At 41.7% G+C, this 26048-nt stretch overlaps 5 protein-coding genes across 5 annotated transcripts; 3 read left to right on the forward strand and 2 right to left on the reverse strand.

Moving 5' to 3' along the window:
- Positions 1–1946: 1946 nt before the first annotated feature.
- LOC115674489 (pathogen-associated molecular patterns-induced protein A70-like) lies at positions 1947–3134 on the reverse strand. Its single transcript, XM_030596880.2, has one exon. It carries the CDS (start codon positions 3053–3055, stop codon positions 2150–2152), a length of 906 nt encoding a protein of 301 aa, XP_030452740.2. The 5' UTR covers positions 3056–3134; the 3' UTR covers positions 1947–2149.
- LOC130137985 (predicted GPI-anchored protein 58) lies at positions 3054–5579 on the forward strand. Its single transcript, XM_056310756.1, has 3 exons — positions 3054–3080; positions 4244–4927; positions 5269–5579. The coding sequence occupies exons 1-3, from the start codon at positions 3054–3056 to the stop codon at positions 5308–5310; spliced, it is 753 nt and encodes a 250-aa protein (XP_056166731.1). The 3' UTR covers positions 5311–5579.
- An 890-nt stretch (positions 5580–6469) lies between these two features.
- LOC130138039 (pre-mRNA-splicing factor ATP-dependent RNA helicase DEAH7-like) lies at positions 6470–8060 on the forward strand. The gene is made up of 2 exons (XM_056310947.1): positions 6470–7330; positions 7451–8060. The coding sequence occupies exons 1-2, from the start codon at positions 7271–7273 to the stop codon at positions 7847–7849; spliced, it is 459 nt and encodes a 152-aa protein (XP_056166922.1). The 5' UTR covers positions 6470–7270; the 3' UTR covers positions 7850–8060.
- Positions 8061–11553: 3493 nt separating this feature from the next.
- On the reverse strand, positions 11554–15835 carry LOC115674431 (ferredoxin-dependent glutamate synthase-like). Its single transcript, XM_056310757.1, has 4 exons — positions 15221–15835; positions 13596–13727; positions 12394–12492; positions 11554–11706 (listed from the first exon to the last, which is right to left on the reverse strand). Exons 1-4 carry the CDS (start codon positions 15833–15835, stop codon positions 11590–11592), a joined length of 963 nt encoding a protein of 320 aa, XP_056166732.1. The 3' UTR covers positions 11554–11589.
- Positions 15836–21814: 5979 nt separating this feature from the next.
- LOC115674429 (probable beta-1,3-galactosyltransferase 12) lies at positions 21815–25133 on the forward strand. Its single transcript, XM_030596823.2, has 7 exons — positions 21815–22483; positions 23181–23333; positions 23416–23498; positions 23579–23678; positions 23807–23920; positions 24494–24636; positions 24718–25133. Exons 1-7 carry the CDS (start codon positions 22041–22043, stop codon positions 24804–24806), a joined length of 1125 nt encoding a protein of 374 aa, XP_030452683.1. The 5' UTR covers positions 21815–22040; the 3' UTR covers positions 24807–25133.
- Positions 25134–26048: the final 915 nt, after the last annotated feature.

The raw sequence follows: 26048 nt of genomic DNA on the forward strand, positions 1-26048 counted from the left end.
TGGGCGCATTGATTTGTAATAAATGCAAAGTGGAAAAATGCAAGAGGCTGGATATGATGTGAACATCTAACTGCTAAAACAACTAAACATTAACCTGAATTTAAGACAACACTAGTTGCATAGTATGAATGTAGCTGCATTTTGGTCATGTCACATGGAAAATTATCCAATCAGTCCTAAATCTATTTTAAATATGTCAGTTCAGTTCTAAACCTTAGTGGGAAATTTCAACGTAATCCTTTTAGCCAATTTTCGCATAAGTCATGAATGTGGCGGTCCAGTCATCACCGGCAGTCTTTCGTCGCACTTGGCCGCATTGGTAATCTTAGATGAAAATTAGCCGGAAGGATTACATTTGTATTTCATGCAACGGTTTAGGACTAAATTGGCAAAATTTGAAAAGTTTAGGATTGAATTGGCATTCGAACAATAGGTTCAAAGCTGATTGACTAATTTTCCCTATGTCACACATTAAACATTTTCTTATACATGTGATCCATAAGAAGGGCACTACTTGACGTTGAAATAATATAAGACACTTCGATATGGATGACTGAGAATTATAGTAAGAATGGCCACGTTAAGGACTTTTGTAAGCGCTCCGACCCGATACTATCTTGGAGATTTAGATTCATCAGTCAATTAAATAAACTCCGAGACCATGAAAAACCCTTTGAGTTAAGTTTGGCAGCGAGCTTGAGGGATGTTGTCTAATTAAGCTCGCATTAAGCAGAAGGTTAGTAAATAATAAAAAATTAATTAATTAACTCAAGCCTGAAAAGGCCGAACTGGGCTGTAACGCAGAGCCAACATTTCCAAGCCCATTCAACTTCTTCATACGGGCCACACCAGCCAGGCCCAAGACGAGGTTTAGGCCTAGGCCCTCCTTAAGCATGTCTGATGCTAAGCTTAATGAGAGGAGATTAGGTTATGTTGAGTCAACGAGTCCATGAATATATCATAACAAGCTTAGTCAAAATGCTGACGCACGATCTGGAGAGTAGATGAATTAAATTATATTTCCAGTTGCTAAAAATTTAGATCTTTCTGAGCGAAATTGTGCAGAAATTTCTCCGATGTGGACTTGCTTAATTAATTATTCAATTTAAGTCGCGGAGAGTGATGACGCCGAATTTGCCAATTTAATAACTGGCAAAAGACTATGTTCCATCAAACCTGGAAGTATGGAAGTAGCGCTCTCATTGTAGAGCTGATTCTCTATAAAAAGCAATTCCAATTCTGACACAAACTTTTCTCTATCACATAAAAAATCATTTACTTTCGCTCTATATCATAATTACCCAAATTAACTTTCAGTCCAATATCGCCGTTAGAGGTTTGACGTGGCAATTCCAAGTGTACATTGACTCCACGTCCCTTGCTAACGTGGATTTAGGGCACACCCCGCTGAAGCTTTCTTTTATATTAATTTTTTTTTTTGGTTTCTGTGTTTTTGGCCAGGGTTCTTTAATTTTGCAGCTGAAATCCTCTCCATCATGCTGATATCAATCTGAATCGGATGAAAGGCGATATCCAATCGAGCCACCATTTACTGCATCTAATTAAAGCTGTTTAAATGCCGAATAAAAAATATTGGTTAGGTCTAGTACGAAATCATCGAGTTAATTATAATGGATTTAATAACTTCTTACGTGATCAAATCGCATCAAGATTCATGTCTTTTGATGTGCATGAGTAGGATCTTATCCTTGATATATATATAGAATAGTGCAACTTGCTTATTAGCTGGGTCTGAACCCTAGAGTTATATGCTTAAAAAAATCATTATACATATATAATTGTGGGACCAAAGCACAAGATTATTATAACTAATCAAGATTTTTAAATACAGTCAACGCATGCACCAACTTAGAGATTTTCCCATTATTCATGATGAGGAATTATGCAATCCGAGAATCATCTAACATGTTATGCAATGATTAGGGTTTCTGCAAACAATAATCTTTCTCCTGCTTTTCTTCTTGATTCAACTTTGTATTATTACACGATATAACGTACGCCATCTCAGAAGAACACTGGCTAAGAAGGATCATATACGAAAGAGTTCAAAAGGAGTACAAAAAGATGTACATCTTAAAAGGCCTTAAACACACCATACTGATCAAAGTCAGGCCACTCTAGTAATCTGCTAACTGTGATCTCCTCCGTTTTGACTGGCAACGGAGTCCATCCTCTGGAGCTTCAGTTGCTGCTTAAACCTGTTGATGAAGTCATCGGCCCTGGCATCAACCTCCTCATCCATATGGCCACTGACTTTACCCTTTGCTTCTCTCGCGCTCGCCGGACGGCGTCTCTCGAGGAAATCTCCATCTTCTTCTTCATCTTCTTCATCGATATGCACAAACGGGTACTTTACACTTGCAGATCTCCTCATGTTTCTGGGCAGCCTATTCATTGCCACTCCACTCTCAGCTTCATCGGCACCATCATCTTCTTGTTCCTCCTGTTCTTGTGCCTGTGCTTGTTCTTGCCGAAAACTGTTGTGAGTGACTGGCTCTGAATTTGGGTAATTAGCATTCCCAGTTGGGATTGGAGTGGGTGGTCCAGTCGGTTCTATCACTATGTGGCTGTAGAGGCCAGAGGGCTTGGGCTTTCGGGGCATGGAAGGAGATCTAGCAAAGCGAGATGGATTGTCTTGCTCTTGCTCTTGTTCTGGTTCTTGTTCTTGTCTCTGTTCATGCTCTGGTTCTCGAAAGAATTGGTGGTGCTGGGTCTCCATTTCAGGGCCTTTCATAGGAGTGGGCCAGGTGGGCTGTTCTTGGGGTTTGCTCCAGAAGAAGATGATGGACTTGAGCCTCTGGAAAATGGAGGGAGGTCTAGCAAAGGGTGGGGCTGGTGGGTGTTTTTGGGTATCGTGTTCTTGATGATCTTTTTGGTGTTCATGAGTACTTCCGTGAGAAGAACCAAGCTGTGAAGTGATGGCAATGGTGCCAATCACGAGGTTTAGCAGCAGGAAGAGAACAGGAGGGGTGAACCAGCTGTTCATGGTGGACCAGAGCGAAGGAGTTGGTGTTGCAGATGCCTCATCAGACATGGCTTCTTCTGCTACACCAAAGAAGGTTGAGAGAGAGAGAGAGAGAGAGAGATGGTGATGGACAGGAGGGAAAGGTGGGTGCCAATATAAAGAGGAAGGCTTTTGTTTTCAGTGGGATATTCTTTTATGCTGGCCATGCATGTTGTTTATGTTTGGCTTGTTGATGTTTTGAAAAGTACTGGTTGTTGCGAAGAGGAGTCTTTTCTGCTTTTTTCAGTGGGACACCGCTGGGGGGGTGGGGTTGGGGGGTTTTGGGTTGGGGTTGGTGGGTGAAAGAAAAGGGCCAAGCGAGAGTGGTCAGGTGGGGTCGTGGATGGGGTGTACCTGTGGGTCACTTGTGATGTGGATTGTCGTGGATTGGATGCATATGTTTGGACTTACCGACGCTCGGGTCAGATTGGGCTTGGCTTGGATGGAGTTATAAATGATCTGATCCAAAATGACCCATTAATCCGTTTATAAATCTATTGATTGATATCCGACCCGACACATATTGTCGAAATATTTGCATATTTAACCAAATGTAGGAAAGCTCATACCCAAACTGAAGTGAGAATATGAAGCGAACGAGCACGAGATCGAATGAGAGTGAAAGAAAATGAAGAGAGAGTCATGAGAGTGGGTTAGGTCCAAGTAAATTGTAAACCCATTTATGACCCACTTAATACTATATTATGTTTAAACTCATTTATGATCAATTGACTGAATATAACTAACCTATCTAACAACTCAGCTTATTATATATGGGTTAATAAATGAGTTTATGACCCATTTTGACATGTTTATCAAAACGCTCGAGAATTGATTTGATGCTTTCTCGAAGTTGACTTGACCAGGCTGTCCACGGATGTTCGAACTAGGCTCTAACTCAGCAAGAAAATATTGGGTGCCACTAGGGATTCCACCGTGGAGAAATAACAAGTCTGAAGTGGCGACACGTGTCTGCGGGGACCCACATGTCAGGAAGGCTTCACGGTGGAATAACTCCCACAGCACAGAGCTAAGCCGAGCCGAGCCGAGAGCAGCTGAGAGAAATTTTTTAAAAAACAGCCCTCTCTGTCCATACTCTCTCTCTCTCTCTCTCTCTCTCTTTCGCGCTCCCATCGAATTCCAGATCTGGATTTAGCTTTGTGCTCCGTCTCCCTCGCGCCGACGAGCAAGGTCCGTCTCCTTGCCCCGACGCCCTAGCCGCCTCCAACGAGCGACGCCCTAGCCTCCGCCTCCGCCCTAGCCCCCGACGCCCATGCCGAAGACGCCTCCGACGAAGCCCGACGCAGAACGCCGACGACGCCTACGACGAGCGAGGTCCGCCGTTGCCCACGAGCCGTCGCCTCCCACGAGGGAGGTCCGCTGCCTCCGACGAGCGAGGTCCGTCTCCTCGCGCCAACGCCGACCCCTAGCCTTCGACGAGCGAGGTCTGTCTCCTCGCGATTTGCCTGCCCCCTCGCCCGCCGGTCCCGACCTCCGCCGTCGCCTCCGCCCGCCCACCCCGTGGCCTCCGCCGGCCCAAGAGCAACCCGCCCGCCGGTCCCGACCTCCGCCGTCGCCTCCTTCCGCCCAAGAGCAGCTGGGTCTCGAGCTCTGACCGCCGTCGCCTCCGCCGCCAAACCCAGCTCGGTGCTCCTCCCCAACGGCCTTGGATGGGGGAGCGGTGGTGGTCTCTTCTCCGTCGATTTCGTCGGCCTCTGCTGTAAGTACAAGCGGGCCAAGCGTCGGCTCGGCGTCTCCCGCTCCAGGGGCCTCCCGCGCCTCCTCTTAGCCGGCAAGCCCGCGCCGCCTTCCTCGGTGAAGGCCGTGCTCCATCTCGAGCGGGCCGGCCATTCGTCGTCCCCCCGCGGCGAGCCGCCTCGTCAGTCCGGGGACAAGCTTCAGGTGACGTCCGTGTCTCTCGGCTTCCCTTCGAGCGTCTTGTTTGTTGCGTGGAGTCTTGTTTTTTTTTTTTCTTCGTATTCGTGCTTTTGTTGCGGAAGTGGTGCTTGGAGGGGTAAGAGTGATCGGGAGCTTGTGAAGGTGGTAAAGGACGTCGCCTTGGAAATGGAAGTGTCAGCGGATACACTAGGAGAGTTTGTTTCCAGTGTTCCTATTTTATCGGAGATGGATGCTCAGTAAGCTTCAGAGCTAGAGCAGTTTCAGAATAGTTGGTAGTGAAGGTTTGGAAGAGGATCAGGGCTGACTGTGGTCTTCATTTCTTTCTCTCTCTTTTTTTTTTTTAGCACCGAACGGTTTGGGTCAGTGGCAATAATTTTGGATCTTGAAAATCTCGTTTGGAATCTTGGATTGTTTCTGCAGACCTACTTCGGATGCTTATGAGCCTTCTCTGGGTTGCTGCTTAAATTACAGTGTTCAATTGATGTAGAGAATAACCAGTGTTCGTCATGGGTTACAAACGAGTGCACTGTCCCCTGGTCCCTTTAGATGAACAAATGGGATGAAATAGCTCGCGTGCCTTGATATGCTTTCACTTCTTTTTCTTGAAGCAGTTAATGAGGAACCATTTAGGAGTTAGAATTGTGACGTTGCTGCTGGTTTCATATGTTCTTCTAAAATGCACTACACGGGACTGATCACCTGTGGCTTAGTGATCATTCTAAGTCAGGAAGTTAATGTTCATTTTGAGTATGGAAGAGTGCATATACCCGTGAATGATCATCAGTGATGCCGAAAATTTCTAGATGAAGGCTCCTTTATTTCTTGCTTCAAGTGTGAGCATGGCTATTTTCTATTAGACTTAGTATTTTTGCTTCCAAGTGTGAGCATTGATTGCACAATTTCATATAATTACCATGGAAGTTAGTGTTTGATGTGGTGGATTTGCCTTTTCCCTCCACAGTTATTGTAAATATCTTCAGACAAGAAGGTCTTGAGGTGCTTGGATGGAGGCCTGTCCCTGTAGACTCTTCCGTAGTTGGTTTCTATGCAAAAGAAACCATGCCTGACATACAGCATGTTTTTGTGAGAGTTGTAAAAGAAGACAGTGTTGATGACATTGAATGAGAACTGTACATTTGCCGGAAATTGTTTGAAAAGGCCGCAAGTACGGAAAACTGGGGAAATGAGCTCTATGTATGTTCTCTCTCGAATCAAACGCTAGTTTACAAGGGAATGCTTTGATCAGAAGTTGATTGCAAATATCTGTTGTTTCCATCTGCTGGAGTTCAAGTGCAGTCATCTGCTTACAATGTTATTTAACTCTGTCAAACTGAAAAGTGGTGGCCATGAAACCAAATGACTGGACGGTGTTGCAAACAGTTAAGATGAGTAACATTAAGCTCTCATTATTGCAGCACTCACTGTCAAATGCAATTCAATCACAAGATCCATAATAATTGGTTGCTCTGGCTTAGGCTAAGATATTCTTGTATTATATCTCAGGTAGAAAACCTCCTTTCTTGGATGGAAGAGTAGTTTTTGCTGAACAAGCTGAGCCTATAATGCCGCTCAAAGATCCGACGTCAGATATGGCTATAATCTCAAGAAAAGGTTCTGCTCTGCTCAAGGAGATTCATGAAAAACAGAGTACGAATAAATCGCGCCATCGCTTTTGGGAGCTTGCTGGCTCAAAACTTGGAGATATTGTTGGTGTTGAGAAATCATAAGCCGATGTAATGTGTTTTGCAAGTTTGAATGACGGTGTCCTCTCTCTCTCTCTCTCTCTCTCTCTCTCTCTCTCTCTATGTTTTTTTTCCTTTATAAAAGTTGTTGTAGTAATGCCCATGGAAACTGACTTAGGTGAAAAAGTGGGGTATGCCGTTCGTGTTGAGGATGTGACTGGGCCAAACACGGTAATTAAGGTGAGACTGTTTTCGATTGTCAAGAGCAAATTCTTTAGGATACTATTTTTTTAATGCTGACTTTTCTGAAGTAGTGTTGTTGCTTTTAATCTGGGACATATCTCAAATTTTGTTGGCTCCCTGATAAATTATAATCTATGCCTTTTTGTTTTGGTTTTGTGCTCCGTCATGTATAATTGTTTTTTTTGGTGGTCACTAACGTGTTGCAGTACATGACAGATGGAGTGCTTTTCCGTGAAACACTGAAAGATTCCGACCTTGAATAGTACCAGTATGACAATGTCTTCTCTACTCTGATCTATTACTTCTTGTTAAACTGGGTTGGAGTGGACTTGTATATGCATGGAGAATAACCTACGCAGACTCAGGTTCTTCAAGCAGAGCCTTACATTTTGTTGTTTTTACTTGTTTCAGGGTTGTCGTGATGGATGAAGCACATGAGAGATCACTGAACACTGATGTTCTCCTTGGGATATTGAAAAAGGTGGTAGCTTGAGGTCGCGATTTTAAGCTCGTTGTAACATCTGGTACTCTGAATGCACAAAAATTTTGAAACTTATTTGGCAAGTAATAATCACATTTTATGCTCTTGATGGGCAATCAGTTAGGTTGCCTAGATGAGGTTTTGACAATTGTCTCGATGCTCTCGGTGCCGTCTGTATTTTTCCAGCCAAAAGATAGAGTGGAGGAGAGCGATGCTGCAAGGGAGAAATTTTTCGTTCCGATATCTGGCCACTTAACACTGCATAATGTCTATCAGCAGTGGAAAAGTAAACAGTACAGAGGGGATTGGTGTAATGATCACTTTTTGCTTGTCAAGGGCTTGCGGAAGGCTCGAGAAGTGAGATCTCAATTGCTGGATATTCTCAAGATGTTGCGAATCCCATTAACTTCAAGTTGGCCCGACACAGATGTCGTTAGGAAGGCCATCTGTCTCTGCTGGAGCATAAGAAGAAGCAGGAGGAAGAGAAGACAGCCATGGAGGAAGAAATGGAGAACCTGAGGAGATCGCAGGCAGATGCGGAGATAGAGATTGAGGTGAAAGAGAGGGAGAAGAGGGCGAAGCAACAGCAGCGAGTCTCATTGCCTGGGTTGAGGCAGGGTACTTCTACTTACCTCAGACCAAAGAAATTTGGTCTATAACTGTACATAGCGTTGTATCAATAGTATATAGTGTAACATGTAATTGTTAGCGGAAAAGCCAATAATTTGGTGGATACTGTTGCGGATCCTTAGCAAATTTTTAGGAGTTAGTTTTTTACCTATTTCAGTTAGGATTTGTTTTTAAAATTCTTCTTATCATTAGGGATAAATATCTTATTTATTTTTTATTCCTTGTATTTTGAGATCTTATTGTTTTTCTGTTCCTAGAGAAAAGCTTCTACAGCTTATAAATTTGTAAGTAGCGATTCAATCAATAACACAGTTTAGCTAGTCTTTTCTCCTTCAACCAACTCAACAAATACCTTCACAAAAAAAGAGCCCGCACTCTCATTTTTTATAATGTCAACCCTGTTCAATAGTGTAAGTTTTTAATTTTTGAGCTAGGAAAATGACACGCAGTAAAAAATGATGACCCGAAATATTGAGCCGATAAAAGCAGTTTCACAAGTTTGGTTAATCGCGGACCACCTCATCACTTGCAAAGAACTCGATAGGAGTGAGAAGTTGGATCAAGAATTCAAACTAAGCATTCCCTCTCGTTCAGTTATTATACTGGCATACCTCTAAATTTATCGAGGTTAGTTCCTTACTTAGTCAATACTACTCTAATTCATTGACATATAAGTGACTCTCTTTCCACGCGGCTATTGAGCGTGAGAAAACTTCTGCTCGTTGAGGATAATTGCAAGCACTTCGTTTACATTACTCTTCGAATACAGGATCTGCTCAAAACAACATTAAGGGTGCGAATGGTAACCATTCTGCTCTAGAAATCAAATTCTTGCCAGAAATTGATTTCTGGAATTCTTGCCAGAAATTGATTTCTGGAGGAGAAATCTGTTTGGTAAAACATGACTAATTCTGCTCCAGAAATTGATTTCTGGAACAAAAATCTGTTTTGATTTGTTGATTTTTTTTTGCACCTAAAAAAATTTAAATTTTACTCAAAGTGGGTGGCCACATGTATTATAAGCCATTCTGTAAAGTTTTGAAATTTTTGATTTTTTTTAATTTTTTTTGGCACCTAAAAAAATTTAAATTTCACTCAAAGTGAGTGGCCACAGGTATTCTAAGCCATTTTGTGAAGTTTTGAATTTTTTTATTTTTTTATTTTTTTGGGCACATCAAAAAATTTAAATTTTACTCAAAGTGGGTGACTACAGATATTTTAAGCCATTCTGTGAAGTTTTGAAATTTTTTGTTTTTTTTTATTTTTTTGGGCACCTCAAAAAATTTAAATTTCACTCAAAGTGGGTGGCCACAGGTATTTTAAGTCATTTTGTGAAGTTTTGAAATTTTTGATTTTTTTTGGACACCTCAAAAAATTTAAATTTCACTCAAAGTGGGTGGCCACATGTGTTTTAAGCTATTCTGTTAAGTTTTGAAATTTTTGATTTTTTTTTATTTTTTAAAAAAAATTCACCAAATTTCATATTTTCCCGAAATCTGACTTTTTTTTATTTTCTGGAAATTTTTATGAATTTTTCTAGAATTTTTCAATTTTTATGCATTTTATGAAAAAAAATTTGTGAGAAAATAGGGAGAATGCATTTCGGAATCAAGAAGCTACAAAAAGCAGCTTCTCTTTTTCTTGCCAAAAACTCATTCCGGAATAAAAAATGCATTCTGGAATCAAGAATGCATTCTGGAATCAAGTATTTTTAACAAACGCATTTTTATTCCAGAATGCAAAAATCGCTCCAGAATGCATTCCGAAAATTTTTTAACAAACGCCATTCTGTTCCGGAATGCATTCCGGAACAGAATTTTTATTCCGGAATGCATTCCATGCGCACCCTAAGATGCTGAAACGCAAAATTGGGAGAAGTTGAATAGATCTCTCTCTCTCTCTCTCTCTCTCTCTCTCTCTCTCTCTCTCTAAGCTTACTGATTGCTGTAAAATCTCATGCGGAAAACTTCAAAAATTCGTTTCGGGCAAATGGTAAGTCCAAATCAAGATCCGTAAAATCCCACGGCTCCACGACACCCTAAACTACCAATTCTACGAAAATGCGCAGCACAACGACTCAAAAATCGGACTTCGCGGTGAAATATGTCTTGAAGGCTGCCGGACGTGCACTGTTAGCTTCTCGCGGAAAACTTCAAAAATTCGTTTCGGGCAAACGGTAAGTCCAAATCAAGATCCGTAAAATCCCACGGCTCCACGACACCCTAAACTACCAATTCTACAAAAATACGTAGCTCAACGACTCAAAAATCGGACTTCGCGGTGAAATATGGCCTGAAGGCTGCCGGACGTATACTGTTCACTTCGCGCGGAAAACTTCAAAAATTCATTTTGGGCAAACGGTATGTCCAAATCAATATCCATAAAATCCCACGGCTCAACGACACCCTAAACTACCAATTCTACAAAAATGCACAGCTCAACGACTAAAAAATCAGATTTCGCAGCGAAATATGGCCTGAAGGCTGCCGGACGTGCATTGTTCGCTTCACGCGGAAAACTTCAAAAATTCGTTTCTGGCAAACGGTAAGTCCAAATCAAGATCCGTAAAATTCCATGGCTCCACGACACTCTAAACTACCAATTCTACAAAAATGCTTAGCTCAACGACTCACAAATCGGATTTCGCAGCGAAATATGGCCTGAAGGCTGCCGGACGTGCATGTTCACTTCGTGCGGAAAACTTTAAAAATTTGTTTCGGGTAAACGGTAAGTCCAAATCAAGATCCGTAAAATCCCACGGCTCCACGACACCTTAAACTACCAATTCTAAAAAAATGCGCAGCTCAACGACTCAAAAATCGGACTTCGCAGCAAAAAATTTTCCAAAATTATGAAGGGTTAATACCGCGAAAAATCCTAAAATTATCACAGATGTACCAGTTTAGGGTTTTTTGTGATCAAAAAAATAGTTTGGGGTAAATGTGTCACAAGTGTACCAGTTTAGGATTTTTCGTGGTATTAACCAATTCTGAATTTATACCCTAAATCTGAAAACTTCTCCGATTGGATGAACAAGGAGCGCAAGTGCTTACCGAGCGTTGAAATACGAAGTCGAATCGGCTAAGCGAGATTCGTGTGGCGCAAAACCTCTTTTCCCTTCTCTTCTCCTTTCCCTTTTTTCCTCTTCCCTTTTCTGGTTTTGTTCTCGGCAAGGAGCTCTCAGTCTCCTTTTAACTTAACCGAGTCACCGCAGTGGCTTTTGACTTTTTTACATTTTTTTTAAAAGAAAAATACCCAAATATTACATCAAGACATGCTACAACCAACGTCACCAAGTCTGAATACTGAATAGATCGACAATATGAAACTGAAGAACCCGATTGTGGGATTATACCGAAAATAAAGATCGAAGAGTATTTTGCAAACCTACTCCACAAAGTTAATATGAATCGAAGATCTCGACAGCATATTCATTCACAATATCAAAATGGTAAATCTATCAAAAGTATGTGAGTATTACATATTTGGGGAACCACCAACAATTAAGCCCAACCAAAAGAATAATTATACAACGTCGAAAAACAAAAAAACCGATATTATCCGCATCAAACCACTCTTCGAAAAGCCTGCATTTTTAATTTGAAGTCAAGGCTCCTCCTAACAATAATTCAATAGAAGCATACATAATGGTTTCTAATAGTGTTTGAGGATGACCTGAATAAAAGCAATGCTGGTCCATCCCAAGCCTCCATCTGACCCTTGTAGTACTCATAAAAGTCAACCACCTTGAGACAAAGACCAAACATAAGCAAAAGCCCATTACAAGACAAGCAACAGGTCTGATTTTATAAGATATCTGCTCAAAGTGAGGAGTAAAGCTTGTCAAACGATAGGTGCTTCAAGTCAAAGGAAAATCACAGAGCTCCCAACAAAAACTCTGATTTTTGTGATGCATTCGCAGGTCACAGAGACAAATATTTAGGTCATGCATTCAACAGTCTATCTTATCACTAAAAGCTTCTCATTATGTAGGATTTGATGACCAAATTGCCAGTAAGCAACTGCCGGAACAATTCTCAAAAAAGTTCTTCAGCATGTTCTTGTAAGAATACATTTATATGATTTAGTCGTCCCTACCTCCAATTAATAAATTCCTCATTGCTAACCTGGCTTACTTACCTATTAGTTTCTAATTACATAAAGTGAAAAAGTAGGACATATAATGATTACAAAGCCATTTCCCATCATGAAAGAATCAATTTGGCTATGATAGATTTTGTTTGGAAATGTACTCTAGCATTGGCACATTTTAGATGATCAATCTTCAGGAATGGAGAAACAATCTAGTGACACTGGAAAATTCCTTTGCAAAACCTAAGAGAACATTTGACAATGATCTTGGTGGAAAATTTTATTGACCAACAGCACATCCAAATAAGCACTAGGTGTGAAAAGAACTATAAGTGAAGTACCTCAGGGTATTTGATCGATAAAGTAGGATGGTTCTTGTATACTTCTGGAACAAGAATCATTAGAGACTCCTCAGGAGCTTGGCCACTTCTTATCAACAACTGAACCAACAAAGAGAATGAGGATTCATGAAGGAAACTAACAGACTGAAACAGTGATTGATCATCCATTGGTTTCAATCATAGATAAAAACAGGCAAAAGTATGAAAGAAATAAAGATGCACAGAAAACATGGGGAACTTTTACAACAGAGAATGCATAATTTAGGGTCTTGCTTTATCGGTCATTAGAAGTGATCGTAACACTCTCCTATCGTGTTCCCCATTGAGCTTTGTAATTCAGCAAAGGTGGTAAACATCAGTCCAGCAAACGAATCTCGCAATCATGGAAGAGAGACAGGACTAAGGAGGTTAAGATACCAAAACCACCAAAGACATAGAACACAAATTTTAAATATTGGCCCTATTTAAGTATTGGCTTGTAGGCTTGCATATACTAATTTCAAATTTTATTTAAGACTTAATTTATTAATCTTAAGCTCAAAATTTGAAAAGATGTGAAAGGTTTCTAAACTAACCAACCACAAATGCACAAAGCTTCAAAAAATGTACAATAATAAATTTTATCTGGAAATATATCTTAAGAAGACAGAGACTAGCTCACTTGATATCAACATGCTTCGATAACCACATCATATAGCAAACAAATTGCACTAGATATTTTTTTTGGGTCATAATTTGTAGTAGATATACATTTCTAGTTTGTGTGCCCAACAGCATAAGCTTTTGGATACATTGCCGTTATCATTGCAGGAGAGTTGGTGTCTAGGTTTCACTGTCAAATTAAACTCAACCGCATCATTATGCAGCAATAAAGAGAGGAACACGTAGTTATATATGCCACATTAGATGACCACACAAAAAGACTTAATATCTGGAACATTCTACATATTAACAGAAAAGTTATGCACTCAGTAGCATCCAAAAAAGCACTAACAAAAAGCAACTGATTGACCTAAGTTGCACACTCCTTTATATAAAAAGAAAATCACATTTTCAATTTCTTTCTTAATTATCCAACAAGTTTCATAGCGAATAAAGTGAAAGATAAGATGATGACTCATGAAAGTGTATAAGCATGAAGATAGTGAAGGTTCGACAAACAAAAATAAACTATGATGAACCACGAGAAAGATGACACGTACTTCTGCTGCACTATCAAGGTTTGCAGAGTCTGACGCTTTGGGATTACCAAAAGGACGGATTTCATTCTCACGACCATGCCAAACAGGGGACTTTAATGAGTTTTCACAAGATTGCATCCGATTCAAGTTGCCCTACACACACGTTTGGACTAGCTTAGAGACATTTATGAAGTCCGCAACATGAAAACAACATAGTACAAAATGGAAGCAGTAGATAACCTGTATGGTGTTGATTTCTCCATTATGACCAAGAAACCTCATTGGCTGAGCAAGAGGCCACCTGGGCCTAGTGTTTGTACTATACCTTTTGTGGTATATAGCGAAAGATGATGCATATAGATCATTCTTAAGATCCAAGTAAAATAAACCAAGAACTTCTGACCGAAGCATTCCCTTGTAAACTAGCGTTTGATTCGAGAGAGAACAAACATAGAGCTAATTTCCCCAGTTTTCCGTACTTGCGGCCTTTTCAATCAATTTCCGGCAAATGTACGGTTCTCATTCAATGTCATCAACACTGTCTTCTTTTACAACTCTCACAAAAACATGCTGTATGTCAGGCATGGTTTCTTTTGCATAGAAACCAACTACGGATGAGTCTACAGGGACAGGCCTCCATCCAAGCACCTCAAGACCTTCTTGTCTGAAGATATTTACAATAACTGTGGAGGGAAAAGGCAAATCCACCACATCAAACGCTAACTTCCATGGTAATTACATGAAATTGTGCAATCAATGCTCACACTTGGAAGCAAAAATACTAAGTCTAACAGAAAATAGCCATGCTCACACTTGAAGCAAGAAATAAAGGTGCCTTCTTCTAGAAATTTTTGGCATCACTGATGATCATTCACGGGTATATGCACTCTTCCATACTCAAAATGAACATTAACTTCCTGACTTAGAATGATCACTAAACCACAGGTGATCAGTAACGTGTAGTGCATTTTAGAAGAACATATAAAACCAGGAGCAACGTCACAATTCTAACTCCTTAATGGTTCCTCGTTAACTGCTTCAAGAAAAAGAAGTGAAAGCATATCAAGGCACGCGAGCTATTTCATCCCATTTGTTCATCTAAAGGGACCAGGGGACAGTGCACTCGTTTGTAACCCATGACGAACACTGGTTATTCTCTACATCAACTGAACACTGCAATTTAAGCAGCAACCCAGAGAAGGCTCATAAGCATCCGAAGTAGGTCTGCAGAAACTCCACAATCCAAGATTCCAAACGAGATTTTCAAGATCCAAAATTATTGCCACTGACCCAAACCGTTCGGTGCTAAAACAAAAAAAAGAGAGAGAAAGAAATGAAGACCACAGTCAGCCCAGATCCTCTTCCAAACCTTCACTACCAACTATTCTGAAACTGCTCTAGCTCTGAAGCTTACTGAGCATCCATCTCCGATAAAATAGGAACACTGGAAACAAACTCTCCTAGTGTATCCGCTCACACTTCCATTTCCAAGGCGACGTCCTTTACCACCTTCACAAGCTCCCAATCACTCTTACCCCTCTAAGCACCACTTCCGCAACAAAAGCACGAATACGAAGGAAAAAAAAAACAAGACTCCACGCGACAAACAAGACGCTCGAAGGGAAGCCGAGAGACACGGACGTCACCTGAAGCTTGTCCCCGGACTGACGAGGCGGCTCGCCGCGGGGGGACGACGAATAGCCGGCCCGCTCGAGATGGAGCACGGCCTTCACCGAGGAAGGCGGCGTGGGCTTGCCGGTGGAGAGGAGGCGCGGGAGGGCCCTGGAGCGGGAGACGCCGAGCCAACGCCTGGCCCGCTTGTACTTACAGCAGAGGCCGACGAAATCGACGGAGAAGAGACCACCACCGCTCCCCCATCCACGGCCGTTGGGGAGGAGCACCGAGCTGGGTTTGGCGGCGGAGGCGACGGCGGTCAGAGCTCGGGACCCAGCTGCTCTTGGGCGGGAGGAGGCGACGGCGGAGGTCGGGACCGGCGGGCGAGTTGCTCTTGGGCGGGCGGAGGCCACGGGGCGGGCGGGCGGAGGCGACGGCGGAGGTCGGGACCGGCGGGCGAATCGCGAGGAGACAGACCTCGCTCGTCGAAGGCTAGGGGTCGGCGTTGGCGCGAGGAGACGGACCTCGCTCGTCGGAAGCAGCGGACCTCCTCGTGGGAGGCGACGGCTCGTGGGCAACGGCGGACCTCGCTCGTCATAGGCGTCGTCGGCGTCAGCGTCGGGCTTCGTCGGAGGCGTCTTCGACATGGGCGTCGGGGGCTAGGGCGGAGGCGGAGGCTAGGGCGTCGCTCGTCGGAGGCGGCTAGGGCGTCAGGGCAAGGAGACGAACCTCGCTCGTCGGCGCGAGGGAGACGGAGCACAGAGCGAATTCCAGATCTGGAATTCGATGGGAGCGCGAAAGAGAGAGAGAGAGAGTATGGAGAGAGGGCTGTTTTTTAAAAAATTTCTCTTAGCTGCTCTCGGCTCGGCTCGGCTTAGCTTTGTGCTGTGGGAGTTATTCCATCGTGAAGCCTTCCTGACATGTGGGTCCCCGCGGACACGTGTCGCCACTTCAGACTTGTTATTTCTCCATGGTGGAATCCCTAGTGGCACCCAATATTTTCTCCTGACTCGGCTTGTATCACCAAATTACACATGTCTCGAACTAGAGCCCAATGATCAAGGGCAGCACCTTCCTTCAACTTGATGAGCCATTTCTCTTTGGGCCACAGGAACGAAAGTTTGATGCTTCATTGTTGATGTCAAACTACTTCCTCTAACATTCTTTATCTCTGCAGAAAATAAGTCGGGACCTTTGGCAATGTACACCTCTATCGTGTAAGAACAAGGTCAGTTGCTTTCTCTAATCTTTTTTCTGCTCGGCCACATGATAACACACGCCACGAAGGAGCAACCCTATCATGGTAAGATTTTCCTTGAATTCTCACACCCAAAACATCACAATCCATTTTGATTAAGTGCATTCTATGAGGACACTCAGGACAATCATCAAGCACCCAATGTTCGAGAAATATGTGCGCTTACGCTGAACCGCTTGTTTGTTCGTACTTGTTAGACGACTCTAGAAGCATTTCGTTCGTATGAATTTTTAGGGTGGGCGCAAAAAGCATTTGTACCTTTCGTCCGAGAAAGCGAAAGGTTGCAAGTTTGCCTCCCACTGTCATGAATTCCTCATGACAAACCCAAGAATCACGTATTTGGGTGGCTTGATAACTATCCGGTGTGGTTGAAAATATACCATCGTCTATGATATGATGGTGAGGCAATTTTTATCTCATCCAAAGCAAGCCATTCACGTCAAGCATGTAATATATGGGTTTTGAACCAGTCAAGAGAAAAGCCAAAACAAAAAAAAGTGTTGACTTAGTCAACAAAGCAGTAATTGGGAGCTCGGTTAAAAGGAAGACCGAGAGCTCCCTCGACAAGAAACAGAGAAAGAAAGGGAAAAGGGGAAATAAGAAGAAGAAGAAAGAAGAGAGAGAGGGTTTTGCGCCACGGGTCTCGCCAAGTCAATTCGACTTCATAACGCAACGCCCGGTAAGTACTTGAGCCTCTCGTTTATTCAATCGGAGTATTTTTAGGGTTAGGGCTCAAATTTCGGAATTGGTTGAAATTCAAGTCGCGTAGTCCGATTTTTGAGTCGTTGAGCTGCGTATATATATATATAATTGGTAGTTTGGGTGTCGTGGAGCCGTGGGATTTTGTGGAACTCGATTTGGACTTACCGTTTGTCCGAAACGAATTTTTGAAGTTAAGCGCGCATGGTGAACAGTGCGCGACAGCAGCTTTCCACACCGATTTTCGTTGCCTTTGGCCCGCTTTTGGGTAGCCAAGCTGGGGTTCTTGTAGTGCTATGAATGAGCTTTCTTTTTACTATAAGCTCGCTTGGAACGGAGTTTGGTAGAGATAGTTAAAACGCAACCAAGTTTCACGTTCAAGCTCCGTGTTGTGAATGGCTTTGAATAATCGCTTTGGGTGAGCGATTTGTGGGTGCCTTTTAGGTTGCGCATGACAACTTGCCAAACAGTGTTTGATTCTGTTCTTTTGTTCCCATAATCAGTTTGGGAACAGAAATGCGTTTGTTTAATTTTTTGATTAAGGCACAATTTTGTCAAAAATTGTTCCTGAATCGATTTTCAGAAATAAAAAAGTAGCTTCTTGATTAGGAACAATTTTGAGAATCAATTTTTTTTTCTTCTTCCTTTTCTTGGTTTTTAATGTAGTTTCTAATGTCCGGCCCGAGGACCGCCCTCGCCGGATTTGAAGAGAATAAAATATTTTAATAAAAAATATTATTAATAAAAAAATATTATTAAAATAAAAAATATTTTACTGGCTATGGCCGGCGACCAGGCCATGGCCAAAAAAAAGAAAAAATATATATATTTTTAAAATATTTTAATAAAAAATATTATTAATAAAAAAATATTTTACCGGCAATGGCCAGCGACCAGGCCATGGCCAAAAAAATAAAAATGTATATTTTTAATAAAAATATTTTAATAAAAAATATTATTAATAAAAAAAATATTTTACAGGCCATGGCCGGCGATCAGGCCATGACCAAAAAATATATATATATTTTTAATAAAAATATTTTAATAAAAAAATATTTTACCAGCCATGGCCGGCGACCAGGCCATGGCAAAAAAAAATAAAAATATATATTTTTAATAAAAATATTTTAATAAAAAAAATATTTTACCGGCCATGGCCGGCGACCAGGCCATGTCCCAAAAAAATAAAAATGTATATATTTTTTAAAAATATTATTAATAAAAAAAATATTTTACCGGCCATGGCAAAAAAAAATAAAAATATATATTTTTAATAAAAAATATTATTAATAAAAAAATATTTTACCGGTCATGACCGGCGACCAGGCCATGGCCTAAAAAAAGAAAAAATACTTTTAATAAAAATATATTTTACCGGTCATGGCCGGCGAGCAGGCCATGGCCAAGAAGGAGGAAAAGAAAAAAAGAAAAGAAAAAAAGTAAGAAATATTAAAATATTTAAAAATATTATTAATAAAAAGAAATTTTGTGGCGTTACCAAACACATTTCTGTTCTTTTTCTATTCTAGTGATGGAATTTTAGGCCGTTAACAAACGCCTTAAAATGCTCAGAATCAATTCCGGGCACAAAATCAAAAAGAATCATTTCTGAGCAGAATCTGTTCCCGGGCACAGAATCGTAGTCATGCGCAGCCTTAGTCATTAGCATCTAAGCCTAGTTTAGCCAAGTCGTACTTGAGGTATCATTTTACTCGATTTTGTTGTTGTTTCTCACTTATTTGTTAGGATTGTGAGTTCGACGGATCGAGTAATCTTTGTCGTTTGATCGTAGGCATTCTCAGATGAGTGGTGCTATCTTTTTTTTTAGTTTATAAACTCATGTTTTGAATGTGATAAGAATTTGAGTAATCATACGAGTTAGTAAAGCATGTTTGTTGCATAAAATCCTGGATTGGGCAATTACTACCTTTTGATATTTGAGAAAGATTTGAGAATGGTTTTAAGAAAAATATTGTTAACGGATATATGTGTATTTTGTTGCGAATTGATTCATGGAATGAGTTTTAAGATGATTTGAGAAACGTTTTATGGAAGATGTTATTAAATGTTACACATATCGATTTGTGAATTATGTTTATGAAATGATATGAGAAACGCTTTATGAAAAAGTATTTCTATCGAATGAACTGAGTTATGAAAGGTTATGTGATTAGTTTGGGAAACAAATTGTGATTTATGAAATGGATTATGAAATGATTTTGGAACCATATTGTGATTTATGAAATGGTTATGAAATGATTTCTAGATTTGGCATTGTGGAGGATATTGTTGAGGATAAGTGTTTGATGCTCAATATTTCTATGAACCCAGTGAGAGTTTGTGGGTATACGCATACTAGTCTAAGATATCATTGTGGGCCGAGCCATCGACTTATAGTAGGTGGAGACGTTGCCAATGGGGAAATCTTGGTCGCCTTTTCACGGGCGTTATCCGTGATTATAATTAGATTTTTGAGCATGAGATTGGCCAATGGAATGGACCATTGGCATGTGTTTTTCGATGAGATTGGCCAATGGAATGGACCATTGGCGTGTGTTTTTTTGACGAGATTGGCTAATGGAATGGACTATTGGTTTCTGCTTTGATATTATTGATTTAAAATGAGCATTATTATTGTGAAAATGTTATGTTAAAGTAGTATATAACGTATTTTGACCTTGACGTTTATTAAATGCTGGAGTTGGGTTAAATAAGCTTTGGTTTGGTTTTAAAACTGTATGCATAGTGGTTGATCGATCTACTTAGAAGAGATACACACTACTTACTGAGCTGTGGTTACTCACCCCTCTTTTTTCCCAATCTTTCGGGTTCTTTGGTTGGTAGCTAAAAGAGCGAAAGTGATGTCGTGAGGACTTTTGGGTGGTTTGAGGTTGCGTCCTTCTGGTGGAAGGACAGCCGTGTCATCCCCCATCTTGATAGATTTCGGGGTGTGACAAAGCACAATACCAGGATTTTCGTAAAAAGATTGTTGCCTAACCTAAAAGGAGAAAATAATCAGTAGTTGAGCTGCTAATGGCCGGGTCACAAAGACGACAGAGGAAGTGCTTGGCCTGGCCTATGGCGCTGACGACTCCGCGGTGGCAACGGAGAGGGGTGCGAGGTCAGGTGATTGTGGATGGAGGACTAAGAGAGAAATGGCAGGTTAGGTCGAGATACTAGCTGTGATTAGGCTCCGACAGAAGGAGGGAACTCATTGCTGCCGTGGCAACCACGGCGGAGTGGAGGGCTTGTGTACGGGCAGTAGCTGTAATTGATATGAGCAGCCAGAAAGAAAAAGTCAAGATTTTTAATTCGTTTCAGCTGATTCCACGTCAGAACACATGTCAAACTGATAATCGAGTAAAAGAAAAAGAAATTCATGCCACGTAGGATGATGACCAGGCGAGAAGAAACCAAAGAATATTTTCTATGTCTAATTTAGGGGTGTGCAAAACGGACTGCTCAAACCGGGAACTGTCCGGACCGGACCGGCCGGTTTGGTCCGATTCCTGGGAGTGTCGATCCAATTCCCGATTCCTAAAAGTGAAATCGGTGTCCAGGCGATCCAGTTTCCGATTCCAAAGGTAACCAGACCAACTTCATATATATTTTTTATTTTTTCAAAAAAATTAGTAAAATGTGAACTAAGCCCCAAGTGAAGCACGTTTTATGATTCGGTTTTCCAATTTGAGAATCATTGCATACACATCACTTAATTCGGTATGAAAATATGACATCAAGTAGTGGGAAAAAAAAGCGACCGGTTCATTGGACCAAATCGGACCACTGGTCTCGTCCAGTTCTCTGTTCTAGGACCAACCTGTCCAATCCTCGGTTCCTACATTTGGGAACCGATCCTCCCGGTCCGATTCCGGATTCTACCTTGAAATCGGACTGGACCGGGAACCAATTACTTCTAATCTAAATCGAGTACGCGAAATGTATTAGCTGCATCTAACCAAAAAAAAAAAGGAAAATTTCAAATAATAACCCAAAGTGCTCTCATTTTCTCAAATAGAGGCCTGAAGTAAACATGTATCAAATAAGGACTCGAAATGCCCTCATTTTCTCAAATAAGGGTCTGAAGTGAACCTTATTTCAAATAAAGGTCTAAAGTGGCCATCTCAATCTCAAAAAAGGGCCTTACCTCACCGGAGTCAAGGTCATTTTCGTCTTTTAATTTTTTTGATTTTTTTCCTTTCAAGTTTTTTTCCATAAAAAAAAACTAAACAATGAAAAAAAAAGCTAAAGTTTTAAAAAAATAAAATAAAAAAAGGGGGAGGCCACCCCCGCCTGTGGCCATCATCGCCGCCCCATCGGCGATGGGGCGACGGCCACAGGCGGGCAGGACTGGCTGCCAGCCCTGCCCCTGTTTTACTTTTTTTAATTTTAAATATAATTTAACTAAAATTTATGTTAAAATTATTTTTGAACGAAAATACCTTTAGTCGGTCGGAAAATTTGGCCAGCCGATGGGGTGAGGTCTCTATTTGAAACTATTATAGCCATTTCATGTTCTTATTTGATAACATAAATTCACTTCAAGCCCTTGTTTGACACAAAATTTATTTGAAGTCCTTATTTGAAAAAGTGAGAACACTTCGAATCTTTATTTGAAATTTTTCCAAAAAAAATTTGTATAAGCTGCAGATGTTTTCAAGACAGAAAGTCATTGTCAATCTCAAATTGCATAGGGTCAAGACACGAACTGCAACGGCTGCCAGAGAGAGAACAGGAGGAGGGAAGTGTAAGAGGTAAGATGGTGGTAGTACTTCCACGTCCCCGCTCGAGCTTCCCAGCGACCGAGCAACCAGAAGAGCAAATCAAGAACACCCCTCTGGTTCCATCCATCTCCACCAAATGATCCAGCTCTAGCGCCCGAGCTCGCACCAGAAATGCCACTCCTCTCTCACCACCGCACCTCCGCTTCTCCTCCGCCGTCGTCCGCCGCACCCTCCTACACCTCCAAGCCCGACAAGCCCCACAGACCCGCTCCCGCTCCTCCCTACTCCCGCCGGATTCTCCTGCCCGTCGTCGCCTTCTCGGTCGTCTCCCTCGCGATCGGCGTCGCCGGAGTCTCCTTCTCTCTCTATGCTCTCCGGCGGCCGGGGCCCTCGCCCGTCTTCCGGTGCGGAAGGAGCGTGGACACTTTCCGGGCTTTATACTCGGCTTCCGGTTCGAGAAAGCTCGGTGATGGTGGCAACGGCGGGTTGGCTACGGCGGCGGATCGTCCCAAGCTTTTGGGTCTCGTTGGCATTCAGACCGGGTTTGACTCTGCCGATCGCCGAGCTGCTATTAGGAGCACTTGGCTTGCTTCTGACCCTGATGGGCTTTTGAGGTACTTGCTCTTGGGTTCGTGTAAAGTTTTCATCTTTCATTGATTGGGTGCTCAGTGCAGGTGTCAAAATCAAAAAATGGGGATCGCATTGTTGGTGTTTAGTACTATGGCTTTGAGCTTGGTTTTTGGGATTTTAGCTAGTGTATTAGATGGTTGATTCTGTTGTTATGTGGTGATCCAGAGTTTTTTACTGTAAATCAATGTTCAGAAATAGCCAAGACAATGCTACAGTACTTTTGAACAAATAGACTGAGGTTTAGAGGGCAACTGTCTCCTAGTTCACAAAGGAAGCAAATGTGCTCCGCCAAATGTGCTCTTTCCCTCGGTTTTAGGAAGTGAAGGCCTAACAAATGAAAATGCAGGACTTCCTCTTATATTATCTGCTCATGGTCAAATGTTCGCAAGTGCGATTTATGTGTGGAATTGGATAGTTTAATATGGAACTCTGCAATTGGGGAGTTCATATTGGAGGTTATGAGCTATACTCAGCTAGCCAGATTATTTGGTGCAAACTGCAAATGATATTTGTTGTACTTAGCTCTCAAGATGGCACTCTGTTCTCTGTTCATACTTTGAGACAGAATTACGCAACGAGTATTGCTTCACATTAGGAATTCTTGCTCCCGACCGGATTTTACTTTTTTGCTTTGCATGTTCCCATATGTGGCATAGACTCCTTCATTGCTCTTATCCATAGGTTGGAACAAGCTACTGGTTTGTCTTTTAGATTTGTGATTGGGCGATCAAAGGATGCGACGAAGATGACCAGACTTCAGAAAGAGGTCGATGAGTATAAGGATTTCATGCTCATTGATGTCGAAGAAGAATATTTAAGGCTCCCATACAAGACGTAAGAGCCGCTACTTTTTATGTGCAGCGTGGTTGATGATTATGAATCATGAGAGCTTATGTAGTAATGGTCTACCTGTCAGGCTGGCATATTTTAAGGCAGCATTTGAACTTTTTGAAGCAGAGTATTATGTTAAGGCGGATGACGATATATATCTGCGTCCAGGTATATCTAAGTGTGTGAATCTCTTTGAGTAGTGGTCCTTGGCTCCAATGCAGTTTAATGGTAGATTCCCAATGTGTCAGATCGTCTTGCGACTTTATTAGCTAAAGAGCGAAAACATTCTCTTACTTACATCGGATGCATGAAGAAAGGGCCAGTCGTAACTGACCCGAAGCTGAAATGGTAAGTGCTCTACACTCTACAGAGTTGTGAAATTTTTTACTTTTATGTGGCTTGGTTGCGTTCGGGAATTTGTATTTGGACCTCGTCCTGTCTAGAGACTTTTTAATTTGTTAATATGTACCTTTCAGGTATGAAAAATCAGGCCATCTGATTGGAACTGAATATTTCTTGCATGGGTATGGCCCTATGTACGTTCTGTCTGCAGAAGTGGTAGCTTCACTTGCTACTGCTAGAAATAACAGGTATGTCATTTCTACAAATCTGTGCAGCCCATTAGCTCTTTTAGTATTACTTTTTTTCCTGCCATGTTCTCCTTTTTATTTTCCTGATTGTCGAACTTCTCTTATTAGGTGAATTTGAGATAGTTGGAACTCTACATTCTTGATTCACGGACTGGACAACTTTACATTCGTGTTGTGATCTTCATGTATTTATGTCCCTGATAAACTTTTATATCCAAAGCAAGCAGAGCAAAGAACTGTGGTCAATTGCATTTGTGGTGGTTAATAAGCTTCTTTAGCACATGGAAATCCAATTTGCAGATAATTCTGTGTGGCTAAATTGGATTACCATTTTGACCCAAAAAAATATTGGATTACCAGGACTGTTCATCTTGGACATAACAACAAGCGTGTCATCTTGGATGTGCTCATCATATTTCTGTATTTTCCCTGGATTTTCGTTTCATTCTTCTACCACCTGTTCATGTCATTGTAGATTACATGGTTACGTCTCTCTTTCCATCTAGAGCGGCTTTTTGATTCTCGTGTCTAAGTTTCTTCTACAGCTGAGACAGTGCAATTTTTGGCTCTCAGCTTGAGAATGTTTAGCAATGAGGATGTTACTATTGGTTCGTGGATGCTCGCTATGAACGTATATCATGAGGACAACCGAGCAATATGTGATCCTCGATGCACACCTACATCAGTTGCGGTGTGGGACATCCCAAAATGTTCAGGTAAGAGAGTTGCAATTTCATTGCTTGTTTTAGCCTCTCTTTTTACCTAGAAAAAAATGACCAAAGTGGGGAAATCTCCAGGTTTATGCCGTCCGGCCACTAAGATGAGAGAGCTTCATAAGATTGATATGTGTTCTAAAAGCCCTACGCTGCCTCCTGACGACGAGTGACTAGTAATGTCTGTTATGCTTGAACTCACCATCCCTTCAATCTGACTGCTGGAAATCTAGGAGGATTGCCTCCATCAATTGGCTTTTTGGTATAGCTGTGACCCGTTTCTCCATTACGCCATTGTTTTGTGGATTATCATAGCCATACTGAAGCCTTGCCCGCAACTCCATGAAACAGCAAACTCTTGGGTCTGTGGGAATTGCATTGAATACTGTATACACACGAAGCTGTCATGCTGCTATATATTACAAATGGACTAAATGTAACTATTGCTCTGGGACCGGGTCCCCGATGCCCCCATGGGAATGAAATTTTACTTCTGAAAACTTGGGAACAGCTTCGCGAGCACCATTCTTTGGGTATTCAAGTCCTAACATAGTGGCACTAGTTCCAGCCTACTGTATCCTGCCTGATGGATCAGTAATCTCGGTCATGTGTTGGAAGCATCTGTTCATCAGGGATTGCAACCTTGAATTTACAGGACACATGTTTGTCCTTCCCACTAATAATGATGCTCCCTTAATCACAATGATAAGTCATGATCAAGATGGTCAGCATTGCAAGAAAGATGAAGCGGGGAACAAAAACAGAGGTACGCGCATGATTATCTCATAAACGACACGAAGTGTATCCTTCTGTTGATTGAAGAGTAGTTGGGTTCCGCATTATCTCAACTAACCCTCGTTGACCAAGTGCTGAGATGCTTCCAATCCATAATCAATAGTCAAGTGCATTAACATCTAGTAGGCCGACACCTATGAATGGTGTGCGTTCCCCACGTACGATCTTATTTGAATTTTTTCGAAGGTGGGGGAAAAGTGTCCGGTAGAATCAATGAAGAGCCAGGAGACATGTCTTGTTTCTTAATGGAAAGGGTGGCAATGAAATTGGATGAAGATTAGGGGAATTGAAAGCCCGCGACTTCAATTTTTGTTTGTCTGAAAGTGTCTTGTTGAGGGGCCAAAAGCATCACACTTACATACCATGCATGGAGAGTAAATGATTCTAAGTGAAGCCAATTATAATGGTGGGTGAAAGTTGAGTATCAATAATAGAGACTTCGAACTATCTCCATTCCAGGGCTGATGGGATCCTGTGCATTAATGCCGGTATGGCCACACCCTTTTTCCTGTTCCAGGGCTGGTTAAAGAGTAAATAAGGTAAAAGTCGAGGGCTTGTTTTATGACTAGCCAAAGTTGTATCGACTAAGAACCCGCTCGGTAACTCTTAGCAAGTAACTA

The sequence above is a fragment of the Syzygium oleosum genome, unplaced genomic scaffold, assembly GCF_021117445.2.
Source record: "Syzygium oleosum isolate NSW1041296 unplaced genomic scaffold, Sole_v2.1 Sole_v2.04, whole genome shotgun sequence".
In the NCBI taxonomy this organism is placed as follows: domain Eukaryota; kingdom Viridiplantae; phylum Streptophyta; class Magnoliopsida; order Myrtales; family Myrtaceae; genus Syzygium; species Syzygium oleosum.

What these genes read in the sequence shown, in the direction of transcription:
- LOC130137985 (XM_056310756.1), top strand. Translation starts at nt 3,054, where the DNA reads ATGGCTTCTTCTGCTACACCAAAGAAG. An exon ending in CTTCTGCTACACCAAAGAAG is followed by an intron (nt 3,081 to 4,243) that starts GTTGAGAGAGAG and finishes CCGACGCCCTAG; the next exon opens with CCGCCTCCAACGAGCGACGC. An exon ending in AGTCCGGGGACAAGCTTCAG is followed by an intron (nt 4,928 to 5,268) that starts GTGACGTCCGTG and finishes TTTTTTTTTTAG; the next exon opens with CACCGAACGGTTTGGGTCAG.
- LOC115674489 (XM_030596880.2), bottom strand. Translation starts at nt 3,055, where the DNA reads ATGTCTGATGAGGCATCTGCAACACCAACTCCTTCGCTCTGGTCCACC.
- LOC130138039 (XM_056310947.1), top strand. Translation starts at nt 7,271, where the DNA reads ATGGATGAAGCACATGAGAGATCACTGAACACTGATGTTCTCCTTGGG. An exon ending in TCCTTGGGATATTGAAAAAG is followed by an intron (nt 7,331 to 7,450) that starts GTGGTAGCTTGA and finishes ATGGGCAATCAG; the next exon opens with TTAGGTTGCCTAGATGAGGT.
- LOC115674431 (XM_056310757.1), bottom strand. Translation starts at nt 15,835, where the DNA reads ATGTCGAAGACGCCTCCGACGAAGCCCGACGCTGACGCCGACGACGCC. An exon ending in ACCTTGATAGTGCAGCAGAA is followed by an intron (nt 12,493 to 13,595) that starts GTACGTGTCATC and finishes TTGTTGGTTCAG; the next exon opens with TTGTTGATAAGAAGTGGCCA. An exon ending in TATCGATCAAATACCCTGAG is followed by an intron (nt 11,707 to 12,393) that starts GTACTTCACTTA and finishes CTTTGTCTCAAG; the next exon opens with GTGGTTGACTTTTATGAGTA.
- LOC115674429 (XM_030596823.2), top strand. Translation starts at nt 22,041, where the DNA reads ATGCCACTCCTCTCTCACCACCGCACCTCCGCTTCTCCTCCGCCGTCG. An exon ending in GACCCTGATGGGCTTTTGAG is followed by an intron (nt 22,484 to 23,180) that starts GTACTTGCTCTT and finishes TCTTATCCATAG; the next exon opens with GTTGGAACAAGCTACTGGTT. An exon ending in ACTGACCCGAAGCTGAAATG is followed by an intron (nt 23,679 to 23,806) that starts GTAAGTGCTCTA and finishes TGTACCTTTCAG; the next exon opens with GTATGAAAAATCAGGCCATC.